This window comes from Aspergillus terreus, genomic scaffold (genome assembly GCF_000149615.1).
Source record: "Aspergillus terreus NIH2624 scaffold_1 genomic scaffold, whole genome shotgun sequence".
In the NCBI taxonomy this organism is placed as follows: domain Eukaryota; kingdom Fungi; phylum Ascomycota; class Eurotiomycetes; order Eurotiales; family Aspergillaceae; genus Aspergillus; species Aspergillus terreus.
The window spans coordinates 2,192,003-2,205,670 of NT_165972.1; the positions used below are offsets into that span (position 1 = coordinate 2,192,003).

Consider the following 13,668-nt stretch of genomic DNA (forward strand, 5'->3'; position numbering starts at 1 on the left):
CCGATCTGGCAGCGTTTCTGGCCGGGCCGATATCAGAGTTTATCTTGACCCTCAGCGTAGCACGCACGTGCTAGTCGACAGACACCGATTCTGCCGCTTCTACAAGACCTCTAAAGATGGATCTTTAGATACTAGATACGAGACTACGAGGACTGATGAATGAAAGGATATAACATAAACAAAAAGAATCAAAATCATTGCTATCAGTAGAAGTCAAATTAGGTCAACCGAACGTCGGATGAAATGCGAATTAAACGGATCGAATGTAAAGGTGCATGGCATAAACAGGGTCGTCAGACAAGAACCGCACCATATGCTCCACCATCCTTCTAATACACAAAGGCGAGGAGAGCCACAACACCACAGAAGAGGGAGACCAGGCCGGTGTGAGGGGTCACATGGCCAGCGGCGCCGTCGAAGACAACGCCGGCGTGGGAGGAGGGGCTGGGGGTAGCTTGGCTGGAGGCACCGGGACGGTAAGCGTCAACGGAGGTGGGGACGCTGGCGGAGCTGGAGGCTGCGACGTGCGAGCTGGAGGCAACCGCAGCGCTGGACACAGGAGAGGACGCCTCGGGCACGAACACGGGGATCATGTGGTAGGTAGAAGCCTGGACGACGGTGCTCAAGGGGATGTGGGCGCTGGTGGGAGTGGGAGTCGCCATGGGAGCCATCTGGATGGGATCCCAAGGCTTGCTGGCAACCGCGCTGCTGGTGGGCTGGGCGTAGACGGTCTCGGTCACGGTCTGGACGACCTCGCGGGTCTCAGTCTCACAGGCGCCCTCCGGGGAGTTGGCGGCGTGGCTGACAGTGTCTTCGGTCGGCTCCTCAGGGGTGGTAGGGCGGTAGGCACGCTTGAAGTGGCCGAAGTCAGCGTCGGCAGCAGCGTTGACAGACGTCTCCTGGTCGTTGGCCCAGCCGTTGTTGATCTCGTGGTTGTCGGTCTGGTCACCGCTGTAACCAAGTGAGTTTCCACCATCGTTGCCATAGTTTCCACCCGCGATGAACGCGGGTCCTTCGGGGATGATGCCGTGGAAGGGATCCGGGTGGACGTGACGCTTGGGCAGGAAGGGGACGCCGCCCTCGAAATCCGCGAGCGCATTCGCAGAGAGGTCTTGCTTGTTCTTGTGCGCGTTGTTGATCGCAGTGTTCTGGGTCTGGTCAAACGAGAAGTCGGCGTCGTTGCCGCGGTCATTGCCATGGTTGCCGCCAGCACGGAAGAATCCTGGAGCGGAACGCTTCTTGGGAAAGAAGTCCTTGATCTTAGCCTTATTCTCGGACAGCTTCTGATCGTTCTTCCATTCGTTGTTCACATTGGTGTTCACGGTCTGATCGTTGTTGAAGTCGGCGCCGTTACCAGCGTCGTTGCCATGGTTTCCACCGACGTGACCACGCTTGAAGAACGGCTTCACGTCCGCTTCGGCGAGGGCATTGGCACTGGCCTTCTGCTTGTTCGAGTAGTCGTTGTTGATGTCCGTGTTCTGGCTCTGGTCCATGGACAAGTCAAGGCCATTGCCATCGTCATTGCCATAGTTGCCGCCGACACTCATAAAGCCAGGTCCGAAGCGCTTGCGGATGGGTTTGAACAGTCCCATCTCATGCTCCTCAGGATCGTCACAGTCCTCAGGCTCATCATCCTTGTCGTGCTCATCATGCTTGTCATGCTCATCATGCTCATCATGCTTGTCATGCTTGTCATGCTCATCATGCTTGTCATGCTTGTCATGCTCGTCGTGCTTGTCATCCACCTTGTGCACGACGTTGACTTTCACGTTCTCCTCGTTCGTCCAGCTGTTCTTGATATCAGTGTTGACCGACTGGTCTCCACCAAGGCTCGCGGTGTTGCCCTGATCGTCACCCTTGTTGCCGCCGACTTGCCGCTTGCGCAGAAAGTCGTCGAAATCAGACAGCTTGTTGACGGAGTCGTCCTGGTGGTTGTCGCCGTGGTTACCAACCTTGCCGTTGGCCCCCTCCTTGTGGGAGTTGCCAATGGTATTGCCAACATCATTGCCGTAGTTTCCACCAACAGTATCGTCGTCAGGGTGGTCACGGCGGAAGTGGCCGCCGAATTTACCCTTGGCCAGGGCGTTGTAGGAGGCCTCCTGCTTGTTCGACGCGGCGTTGTTGATTCCAGTGTTGTGAGTCTGGTCAAAGCTCAGGCTGGCGCCATTGCCGTTGTCGTCGCCGTGGTTGCCGCCAACCTTGAACATCTGGGCCTGGGCGACAGCGGCCAGCACTGCGAGGGGAATACCGGTTTGGAGTCCCTTCATTTTGTGTATTTCTTTTCTTTAGAAGCACTGAACGCAAAGAACGAGGGAATGAAATGAGTGACTGCGTTGTGGCTCGGCACACTTGGATCAAGGAAATGCTAAGGAACGAAGGAAGACTGCCACAAGTGAAGGTCTAGGAGGCTTCGATGGACGACGGATGACCATCTGCCTTTTATCGTGAATTCCTCGTCACCCTCCCACGCCTGCGTTGACGAATCTTGCATCGGCCGGGAGGTAAACAAATACCGCGCGAGCTTTCGTTATGTCCCGGAGAATGCGGCCTGGAATGGATAGGACCTGCTTCGTTGTCCATGAGTCTTGATCTGCCTGCACGACGAGTCGGCGAGTGTCCCCGAGCGTCCCCAGAGAGCAATGGAGTCGCATTCCTGGACCTCCGACCCAACCCAGACTCTAGGGGCTGGTATGGGAATCACCACCTCATCGGGGCCGATGCCTCCCCCCATTTGTCAGAGGTAGCCATCCGATCGACCCTGCGCAATGTTTTGGGATCAGGATAGGGTAGGGGGCGCCGAGCAGGCCATCCCAGACCCCCTTGTTTCTCCTGGCTCCCTGTGGTCCCCTGTGGGCCAGCTGATCAGCCGCTCCTGGCTATGGGAGTCAATCGTCCCCTTCCCGTACGGAGTACTGGCTGTGATCCGGGGCTGTCGCGTCTCCTCCTCATTCTACTCCCGTGCCATGCCTGGATGTGCAGCGGCACACACACGAAGCGGTCCACACGTGGTGCACCCGGGATGAAGCTTCTTTCCCGGGACGCAGGGATGCTCGGACTACTGGGCCACATACTGACGATACGGTTAAGCAGGAAAGAGCCTGGAGTCATGAAACTGTTTTTGCATTGGTACTTTCATCATCTGTGGAGAGTTGGCAAAAGAATGTATCCCGTCATCGACATTCACCCCTCATCGCCCTCACTGAAGAGGACCCAACGAGAGACAAACTTCCTATCAAGGAAATAGATTACTCTCCAGAACCGAACGATCCGTAGATCGAAGGCAACACACCGCCGTGGAGAGAGGCTGGACGGTGGTCGTGGCAGGTTCTGTTAAAGCTTTTCGATGTGAAGAAGAAAAGAAGAAAAAGAGAGAAAGCGGGAAAACGATCGGCGATGTTTTTGTACCGTCTTGGTCGGTAGTGCGTCACGTGAGCGGCCTTACGTTTCCCCGGTTATCAGGCACCAAGGCCGTCTGCCCTAATCGTGCCTCTTGACTCTCGTGATGCTTCAAATCAGGACACATTTCGTATATCGCAGGTGTGAATGTCAGTGAGAACGCAGTTGATACACAATGACATCGCACCTCTGTACAGCTGGTGCAATGCGCTTCTATTTGATCATGTACACGGACTCCTTTCCCCCACTCCCCTTCCCCCCTGACGCCCCCTTTATCCCCCAACTCGCGTAGCCACCGCAACATTCCATCTCATCCAATATCACTCTGCTGATGATCCGATCGCCACACACCACCCCCGACGGCCGCCGTAATCCCCAGCGCAATCGCCACCATACTCCCCAGCGTCACCACAGCGATAGCGGCCTTGATCATGATGCGCTGGCCAGTGGGCATCGACCGCATACAGTCGCAATGCCGTTTCTTCTCCGCCCACAGCTTCGATCCGCGCCGGTTGTCGCTTTCGTCGGACGACTGTCGCTCCAGCTCGGTGAGGGTGTACACGCCCGCACCGGCGACTTCTTTAGCATTGATTGTCACCCGTTCGCCGTCCATCGTGGACGTGGCATGGCGGTAGAACGGCGAGTAGGGTTTGGCGCCCACGGTTGGGTCGTAGTTTTCGCGCGGCGAGGTGGGTGACGAGGCGACTGACCGGTGGTTTTCGGTGATGGAGACAAAGGTGGTCGAGGGGGTTCTTGGCCGTTTTGTGTCTGCGGGCGACGGTCGCACGTCTGTCGTTGGGGAGGATGTGTGCATTGCGCAATGTTTTGCGACGGTCGTCGACGCCCAGTAGATTCTGTGTGCAGTCGCGTAATGTCTAGGGATGCTCTCGTATGGTCGATGTGATCAAAATAAATCAAGGAGACGTCGGTCAGGAGAAGGAGGGAGGGAGAGGTCGTGCGTCGGCTCAGGGTCAATGGTGGCTTCCTTGGAAACACGCTAGGGAGTACCAGCGATCAAATATACACGCTAGAACCCGCTCTTTGAGTCTTCTCAAGCGATTTGGTACTGATGAATGCTGTCTAAAAATTCGCAGAGGTGAAGTTTGATATGATTGCGGAGTGGGATGGTCGGCGCATCCAATCAGTGGTGCTGTCGACAGGGGCTGGTGCATTCCAGCTTCGTTTTCGTCTCGATGTGATAGATCTCCTCGTCTGCTTTCGACCAATCGTCCTGGCAGGTGGAATTAGTCTGGTAATGATCGCCCTGTCTCAGCTGTTATGTTGTTTGACAGCTGTGGCGTTGGAGGTTCGTAGCGATGGCTTCATCCGTGTTTCAACTTGATGCAGGTATGTAGAAGTACAGGATTGAGATCGTTCTCGGTGTTTACTATGACTAGGGATAGTCTGATAGCCCGATGGCCTGATAGTCTGATAGTATTGATAATATGATAGCCTAGTAACTCGTTTAGGAGTTGTAATGGTGTAGTCTGTCTCTTGAGTTGTGGTGGGATATGTGTGTTGTTGAGATATATATTCAACATCGACTACTCACTATCCCAACCATACAAATATATCTATCGCCATATCTCCCGATACCACCTACAAAATCAGAGAAAGATCCATACACGTTCGACTGATCGACTGGTGCGATATTGAATGCCCTGAAGAAAGTAGATAATCACCCAATGCAACACCGCCCGTACAGATCGATGAAAACGGCACTCAACAAGCCTTCCTCGTATCTCCACTCCGCCACTCCACTATCTATCTAGGCTGCCAGAAGGAACACGCAATTAACGTCTGTTTCACTCAGATCCACCAATACAAAACGCTTTACCCATGGTAGACTCCGCTGAGACCATGCTCTGCCCAACGGACAAGCTCAAATCAAGAGACTAAAGAGACTACTGATAATCTCCACCACAGACGGCACGGGAGTAAGACTACGAGTACAGCGTACTAATCCCTGGTTACTCTAGAATACCAATATCGAGGAGTGATTATGCTACTTAGGTGAGGCATCTGCTAAGCAATCAAGCAGCAGACGCAACCCAACACCACAGCTTTCACACACGTACACAATCCAGCGCAGTGACCACCATATCCAAGCCCGACAACACACCACAGAACCCCTCTCCCACTTACCTTACTCCGTACCTGGTAGATATGCCACCTCCATACCACAAACAGAACAGGTCATGCGACCACCATAGGGATGAGGCAGTGCCGCACATCAACCGTCGCAACCTACACCCTCACACCCAGCAAAGAATGAAAACATCACCGCCGCGCAAGAATGAAGGGACAAGGCCAAGCGCAGCGCAGATCCATGCGCTCGGCCGAGTAGCGAGTGTAGCCAACACCCTGGATCGCTGCACTCCCTTCTCACCATCCCTTGCGCCCCAGCCGCCTCGAACGCCCTGTCGTCGATCCCCGGAGAAGAATGTCCCGGGCTCTGTGGTATGTGCGAGGCGGTGCCTGTGCCTGACGCTCCGCATTCACCCTTCATTCTTAGAGGGTTGGCATTCTGTCGGAGGAGGTATGTTCCTCGGGTTACGCTGTTGATGTCATTTGGCTAGGGCTAGGGGTGCGTAGAAATCTGGACCATAGCTGCCGTCTTGTTGGTATCTTGGGCGGGTTGAGCTCAATGCCGGGTTGTTGTCTGGGGAACGGTTGTGGGATGGAGGACGTGTCGTGCTGGATGGGGTGTTCGGGGTTCCTGGGGGCCCCGGGTTTTGTGCTCAGAATCAGTCTTTCTTGTTGGAGGGATGAGGTAAGCTGGGCATTGGATTGTAAGACAGAGGTAGAATTGTAGAGATGGAGGATAGGCTATGGTGGTGCGATTATGATGGTCATGTAGTATACTAGTAGGATATATGACTTTAGACATGTGGATATAGTCATGTCATGGACTCTCTATATCTAGTCGCTCGTGATAATCATGCATCTATGTAACTGTCCAGTGTCTGCCAATATATACATCGAAATATATATCTGACCATATACCTCTCATACATAGACCTATGTACGCAGTCACCGACCCCCCCCGTAACTCCTCGGCGTCTGCAGATTCACATCCATCTCTATATCCATCCTCATACTATCCTCTACCCCATTAACATCATCGTCATCGCCCCAAAAATCCCTAAGATCCTCAACCCGCCACGCCGTCGCCCATCCCGTCTCGCGCTCGATGCGCGTCAACGTCTCGACGATGGCCGCATGCTCCGAATGATGCGACATGGTCTTTCCCGCCAGCCAGAGCGGCTGCAGCGCGTTCGTCCAGCAGCCACTGATGGAGTTAGCAGTGTCCAGGCTGTCACAGCGATGGCATCTTACTGGTGGGTATTCGAGGCCGAAATGGCGCAGATCTGGCGGGCGTGCCAGAGAACCGATTTCTACCGCTGTTAGCATCATCGCCACCTAAGAGCTGTTTTGAACGTACCGGCCGTCGCGGCAGAGAGAGCGTCTTCGGTTTCCGCTGCAGCAGAAGCAATGCACACGTGTGATATAGCTGGTTTCCGGAGACTACACTCGTCAGGACACACCCAGATGTGCCCATGGGAAGAGAGAAGACATACTCGCTGCGCCGTTCCCATACAGCACAGTAGGAAACGGCCTCGCACTTCCCCACTCGATGCTCGCCCCCACCGTAAATATCGGCTTCATCTGGTTCGGCCGGTTGTCGTACCACTGCTCCACGCTAGCGAACAGTCTCTTCCAACGGTGGACGTACGAGTCGGCGTCGTCCGGGCTCCCCAGGTAGGGCTGCGGCGTGGTGGAGGCGCCGAAGAGGACGCCGACGGTCTGCGCGCAGAGGTACACGGTATAGTTTGCGTAGGTGTCGAAGGCGGAGACGTTCGATGTGAGGAAGAGCTGGGATGCCTCGGCGGGAGTCATGTCTTTAGGGATCCAGTGCCGGATGGGGATGATGGTCTCTTCTTCGGATATGAGGCCGCCGCAGACATCTGCTGACGTTGGCATTTATTTAGATTACAGGCTGGTAGAGAGGGATACGTACCCATGCGAGCGAAGCACCAGAACAGGGCTTGTTCCTCCTTCCCTGAGAACCCGTTGATCTCGGCGGCTTGGATCAGATACGCGCAGCCGTCGAGATGGCGACGCCATTCCTTGGGGTTACCTGTTGAGTCAGAATGATAAAGAGGAGCGTAGTAAACGACTGGACATACAGCTCAGCATTTCCAGCACGCAGAGAATTACGCAGGAGGCGATAACGGGGGTGGTCTTGCTCTCTAGCTCTGGTAGGAGGAGATGGATTGCCTCTTGGTACAGCGAGAGACTTTCCGACTGGGACTTTTCATTCTGCTTCCGCTCGATCTGTCTCGCAGACAGCGCCAGGATGGAGTATCGCAGGTGCGGCGCGGACTTTGCCATCTGCGGAAACGTCGAGGCGAAGTGCCGATGGCTGTCGAACATGTCGAGCTATGCATGGTTAGGACCAGACTAAACCACCGGGTACAAGTCCAAGAGAATAAAGCACCCACCCATAGACAAATCTCATTCAGATAGTTCTGCCAGAGCACATTCTCCCGATCCGGCGAGAGCTCAAAGCCCCGACTCGGCTGTTGCCGATGATGATGTCGACCAGCATCGGGCCGTATCCCATCTATCGGAACTCCATACCCAGGGACAGATACAGGCGATTCTGTCCGGCTGGGGATATCGGGTCGCGCAGTCCAGAGCTGCCGATTCCGCAGCGCCGTATGCAGGGCTTCGTAGGCCGAGCCCGGAACGAAGATATTATCGGTAAAGTTGGCCGGGTCCGAGAAGACGCTGTGGTCAAAGAGCGGCGACGCGATAGTGGGATAGGGCTCTGAGCTGGGTGGCGCAAAGGGCGCCGTGTTTCCAGAGAGATCGCGCAGCGCGGTCAGTTCGTTCACGACGAACTCCTCGGGACTCGAGTGCATGTATGGCTGGCCCGGGGGGTCATCGCACGGATAATGGTCCGGCGTCCGGTGATTGGCGGTGCCATTTAGCCCTACACTAGTGGGAGACGGATGATGGGCAGCGGGGGCAAAGGATGCCTCTGTGCATATCGAGGGGGAGTGACTATGGGGGGAGTGGTCTGGATGATAGGGGGTGGGATTGAGGACATTGTCAACATTGTCTGGCACGGCAGAAGCGGAGTGTCCATCCAGATGGATCTCGGACGCTGCTGGCGCTGCCCCTGACGGAGTCTCTGTTAGATGGTGTTCGCCTTCATCCTGTTGCTGTTGACGCTGGTCCTTGCTGCCAGTGCCATCTGCCTCGGACCTGCGGGGCGATGGCGGCTGCACGTTCAAGATCTAGGGGCGTTAGCGCGACGAACCATCGACTAGCAATGCACTGTAAGACTCACTTTGAATCTACTCTGGCGCTGATTGCGATTGCCGACGGTCTGGTTCATCGAGGGATGCTCCGGCTCAAGCACCTTGATATTGGCATCTCGGAACGAGCCTAGCACGCGCCACTGACACTTATCACCGCGCCGCTTGCATCCCGTGCAGGACGGCTTTGCCTCGTCGCCTGGACTGGGATGAGTATATAGACCACGACATTACCGGGACCCCAGGGATAGGGACGTACACTTCCGCCTGCGCCGACTGCAGTTGACACACCCCGTCCGGGTGCGTCTGCGGGGAGCAGTGCGCACTGGGGAGTCGGCATTTTGCGGTTGTCGCATGATGTCTGCCATCTATACGCAGCTTCTAAGTCATATTCTACCGTGTGTTGAACATTGCAAGTGCTGTGATGGGCAAGGGGGGGAACGACTACTCTAATAGGAAGACTGCCGACTCTGGGGCCGATGGCAAAAATTGCCGTTTTTGGTACCGATAAGCGCCGACGATGCGGGGGAATTCCGGGGAATTGAAATTTCTGCCCGTCGAACATGGACTATATGTTTTGCCGGTGGATAAATAGTCAGAGGACATTTGAGGCAAAGCAGATCTATCTAGGTAGTACACAATGTGGTCTCGCAGACACTGAACCAAACTACACCAACCAGCATCCGGATGAGTTACTCCACATGCTGAACGTCGCTCTCGGACTCTTTCTTGCTCGCCACCACGCGCGCGGTCGGGTCGCCGGCGGTACCCATGGAGGGATGCCAGTGCAGTTTCACCTTCTCGCCGGTGAAGAGCAGGTCGACTTGTTCCAGGGTCAGGTTGCGCGGCTCCGGGTAGAAGAAGTAGATCAGTGGGAGGAAGCAGAAGTTGAAGACGGCAAAGTAGATGTAGGTGCGGTAGCCGATGTTGTCGATGCTCACCGGGGTGATTTCCACGACGAGGAAGGTGAAGATCCCTGTCAGTCATTAGAGGAATGCCATCTCTTAGCTGGGTGGAAAGCATACAGTTTGTCGCGGTAGCAAGGGCTGCAGAGTGAGTTCGGATGGCCAGGGGTGAGTACTCAGCGGGCACTGTGTCTGTCAGTCGATATTTCCACAGATCGTCCATGCATGACATACAGAGCCAGGGAATTGCGAGGAGGCCCACGCCAAAGAAAAAATTGAACAGGAAGAGCATGACCGTGGCCACAATTCCAGAGGCATGGCTACCGTCCCATACAGTGCCGGCCAAGATCGCCATGCAACAGCATTGGCCAGCAGCGGCAAAGAGCATCAATTTGCGTCGCCCCAGTCTGAGCGCGTTAGAGATTATTATCAGAAGAAACAAGAGGGCCCTACCGATCAATGGTCCAGATGGGGACAAACGTCGAGACGAAATAAGCGACCCCGTTAAACCCGGCCATCAGCAAAGCCAAGTTATGGGTCATGCCGACGGATTTCTCGAAGATCACGGTGTTGTACTGATCATATCAGATGAAGCTCTGTGGTATCTATGGAATATATAGATGGACTCACATAGGTGATGAGGTTCACCCCAGACATCTGCTGCATCATTTGGCCACCCATTCCGAGTAGTGTTCGATGAAGGAACCGCTGAGGACCGTTCTTGAACACAGCCCTGAAAGATCCCTCCTTGGAAGCTGCCTGTTCTTCCACAATGGCCTTGGTGATGTCCGCAACGTCAAGGTTCACCACCGGGTCATCTTCGGATATATGATGGGCGTTAGGCTGGATGGCCCACAGGATGTGGCGGGCTTCGTTGTGCCGGTCGTGCGCGATGAGCTAGAAGAGTTAGCTCGAGCCTTCGAAAGGAGGACGAAGCAGAGAGCGTACCCATCTGGGAGATTCAGGCAGGAGTATGACACCAATAAAGGTGATTATGGCGAAGAGAATCTGCAGAGCCAGGGGAAAGCGAAACTGGGCCTCGCTTTTCACGTAGCTCATACCGTAGTCTGCCTGGTCAATATGTTCCTATGTCGGGACTATGACATAAACTTACCAACCCAGTATGCTGTCATGACTCCGAAAATATTGATACACAATTCAATGGCAAGCTGTACTAGTTAGTATGAAGAAAAGACAAGGGCGTCGACATCACTGACTCCTTTACCACGACTAGCAGCCTTGCTCAACTCCGAATGCCACACAGCTGCACAGTTTAGAAGAGCACTCTTCCATGAACGCAGACGGAAGCTTACGGATGGTACTTGTGTTGAGGCCGTTTCCAACGCCAGCCACAATGCGGCCCACGATCATATGTGGAATGGTATATGCCGTCGCCTGGAGGGCAGCACCGATGCTGAGGATAACGCAGCCGGCCATGATACACATGCGACGGCCTAGTCGTTCGCCTGCAAATAGCGCCACCAGGGCACCCAGGAAGCAGCCCTAGAGGATTAGGCTTGGTCTGTGGGTGTCGGAGGATGAACGTACGATTTCATAGATAGCAACACTGACATGTATTAGTAGAAGTCAGAATGAAATTGCGATGGACTCACACAGTGCCTTGCAACGAAGAACTTCCGTGTCCACTAGCAGTGGTATCAATCTCGGGAAAGGTTCGAGTGAAGGCATCCCCTGACAGGATGCCAGACATAACACCCTGATCATAGCCAAAACTAGATACACCCCATTAACACAGAGTCCCAACTGGAAAATAGACAGTAACCCACAGCAGAAAGCCACTACCAGCAGTGGCCGTGATTGCCCATGTTAGAGGTTTTCCCACGAGAAAAGTCATGATGGGGTATCGTGCCCTGACCGTATACAGCCTCTATACCTAGGGTTTATAGTCATCTGAAGTACATCCCGGGGCCCCATACCCTTATATTCCCCGACACACTGCCGGAGTAAACTCGGGACGTCATTGCTGAATATCAGCCCAGTTTTTTTACGGGAACCGGGATGGATCCGCGGTTTGTGGAGGGCCGACGATGACGACCCGGGGATATTCAAAGCCGGGAAAATAGCGCATGGCATATGAGAGACCACTAGTTCATGTTCTGCAATACCTAACTGTCTACCGACCGGTTCTGGGGAGTCCGTACACCCTTTTATTCCCTGCGCTGTGCCCGTTCCATCACGGCCTGTTTAGGTTCCTCCCACCGGCTCTAATCAGCTTACTGACATGGATGTGATGTGACGACCGAGACCGAGACGCAGACAACCGATGCCGGTCCAAATATCTCCAGGTCCCAGCTGAGCCGGGACTGTGGAGATCGGCAGACCCCCGAGCCGAGATCCAACATTACCTAAAAGGGAAGACATAAGCGCCTCCACGAGATGCTCCATGGACAATGGGCCCTCCACATGTCGATGCGGTGCCCCGGAAATGTACAACCCCATATTACTGTTTCAGGCGGCAAGAACCGTCCTCTCTCCATATACCTGGAATGGAAATATTAAGCCCGGGACCGGACCACCGAACCAGCGTCATCGACCGCCGATTTGTAGACGCAGTTGATCGGCCCGACAGTAGTACATGCAAACGGTGTCTAGACCCATAGAGGGGCAGGTGCTGCAGAGGCTATTCCTGCGCAAAGACCTTCTCTGTGTGTCTGACCACACTCTCCTAGTTGGGTTGTCCATAAGCGCAGTGCGGTGGACATCCGTCGAAGTAGGACAATAAATACAGCCATGTATCTCTTCAATCCCATCACTATCCTAAAAAGCCCAAACAGTAATCAATATCTACCAACCCCCCTGCAACCTTATCATGGCACCCTCCGTCGCCCTCGACCACACCACCGCCGGCGTGCCGGAATCCATCCAGAACCCCGCCGTCGCCCGCACTGGGGACCTCTTTTCTCTCGGCGGCCGCACCGTTGCCATCACCGGTGGTGCCCGCGGTCTGGGGATTGTCCTTGCTGCGGCGGTTGTCGAGGCCGGCGGTGATGTGGCCTGCATGGATCTGCTGCCCGCTCCCAGCGCCGAAGAATGGGCGACGCTGCAGAAGCTTGCGACCGCGCGGGGTCTGAAGGCGACCTACACTCAATGCGACATCACCAACGAGGAGTCGACCAAGGAGGTGCTTGAGCGGATTGCCGCGGAGGGCAAGGAGCGCAACATGCCGCTGCGGGGAGCCATTACCTGCGCCGGGATCCAGCAGATGGTGCCGGCTCTGGAGTACCCGATTGATATGTGGCGGAAAATGCTGGATGTGAAGTGAGTGACCGAGAAACTACACAGATCTCCTGAAAGAAGACTGGGCTGATTGTGTAGCGTGATTGGAACCTTCATTCCTGCGAAGCACTGCGCCCGCATCTTCAAGGAACAAGGCACGCCCGGCAGTATTGTGATGATTGCTTCTATGTCCGGCCAGATTGCCAACCGGGTACGTGATGTCTACAATGCCGTCTACTCGACCTCGTCTAATCATATCAGGGCCTCACATGCACCGCCTACAACTCCTCCAAGGCTGCCGTGCACCAGATGTGCCGCTCCGTCGCCCAGGAATGGGGCCAGTACGGTATTCGCGTCAACACTCTGTCTGCGGGCGTAAGTCAAGCTACTCCTTTAACACATGGAGATACTAATTGGAAACAGTACATCCGCACTGCCATGACCGATGCCCTTCTGAAGGAGAAACCCGAGGTCGAGCAGACCTGGATGCGTGGCGCCCTGCTTGGCCGCCTGGGTGTGCCCGAGGACTTCAAGGCGCCCACTGTGTACATGCTGGCTGATGGCAGTGGATTCATGACAGGAACCGATCTGAGGGTTGATGGAGGTCACTGCGCCTCTGCTTGAGGTCTGGAAAAGCTGGTACGTTCTGTGAATGAGGATGGCATGGTAAGGCGTTTTCTAGAGGAACATTTACTATTTTGGTCGAATTGGTTTGATATATTTCTTGTTCTTTTTGGAGATGGAGATCGTGTCGCCTCGATGGAGGAGTGGTTACTGTATTTGGAAAGCTACAGTCGAATGGC

The 13,668-nt window shown here is 54.8% G+C and overlaps 5 protein-coding genes across 5 annotated transcripts; 1 reads left to right on the forward strand and 4 right to left on the reverse strand.

The window, feature by feature from the left end:
* Window positions 1-329: 329 nt before the first annotated feature.
* CweA (putative GPI anchored protein) lies at window positions 330-2,267 on the reverse strand (the record flags this gene model as incomplete). The annotated part of the gene is made up of 1 exon (XM_001210872.1): window positions 330-2,267. The coding sequence occupies one exon, from the start codon at window positions 2,265-2,267 to the stop codon at window positions 330-332; it is 1,938 nt and encodes a 645-aa protein (XP_001210872.1).
* A 1,439-nt stretch (window positions 2,268-3,706) lies between these two features.
* Window positions 3,707-4,210, reverse strand: ATEG_00787 (uncharacterized protein; the record flags this gene model as incomplete). Its single annotated transcript, XM_001210873.1, has 1 exon — window positions 3,707-4,210. The coding sequence occupies one exon, from the start codon at window positions 4,208-4,210 to the stop codon at window positions 3,707-3,709; it is 504 nt and encodes a 167-aa protein (XP_001210873.1).
* Window positions 4,211-6,429: 2,219 nt separating this feature from the next.
* Window positions 6,430-8,803, reverse strand: ATEG_00788 (uncharacterized protein; the record flags this gene model as incomplete). The annotated part of the gene is made up of 8 exons (XM_001210874.1): window positions 6,430-6,688; window positions 6,736-6,794; window positions 6,842-6,924; window positions 6,978-7,364; window positions 7,418-7,537; window positions 7,587-7,839; window positions 7,902-8,702; window positions 8,756-8,803. 8 exons carry the CDS (start codon window positions 8,801-8,803, stop codon window positions 6,430-6,432), a joined length of 2,010 nt encoding a protein of 669 aa, XP_001210874.1.
* Window positions 8,804-9,415: 612 nt separating this feature from the next.
* Window positions 9,416-11,483, reverse strand: ATEG_00789 (uncharacterized protein; the record flags this gene model as incomplete). Its single annotated transcript, XM_001210875.1, has 9 exons — window positions 9,416-9,699; window positions 9,863-10,035; window positions 10,082-10,203; window positions 10,259-10,525; window positions 10,577-10,695; window positions 10,942-11,131; window positions 11,177-11,195; window positions 11,242-11,361; window positions 11,416-11,483. 9 exons carry the CDS (start codon window positions 11,481-11,483, stop codon window positions 9,416-9,418), a joined length of 1,362 nt encoding a protein of 453 aa, XP_001210875.1.
* Window positions 11,484-12,458: 975 nt separating this feature from the next.
* Window positions 12,459-13,489, forward strand: ATEG_00790 (oxidoreductase, short chain dehydrogenase/reductase family; the record flags this gene model as incomplete). Its single annotated transcript, XM_001210876.1, has 4 exons — window positions 12,459-12,907; window positions 12,965-13,076; window positions 13,127-13,240; window positions 13,289-13,489. 4 exons carry the CDS (start codon window positions 12,459-12,461, stop codon window positions 13,487-13,489), a joined length of 876 nt encoding a protein of 291 aa, XP_001210876.1.
* Between the last annotated feature and the right edge of the window lie 179 nt (window positions 13,490-13,668).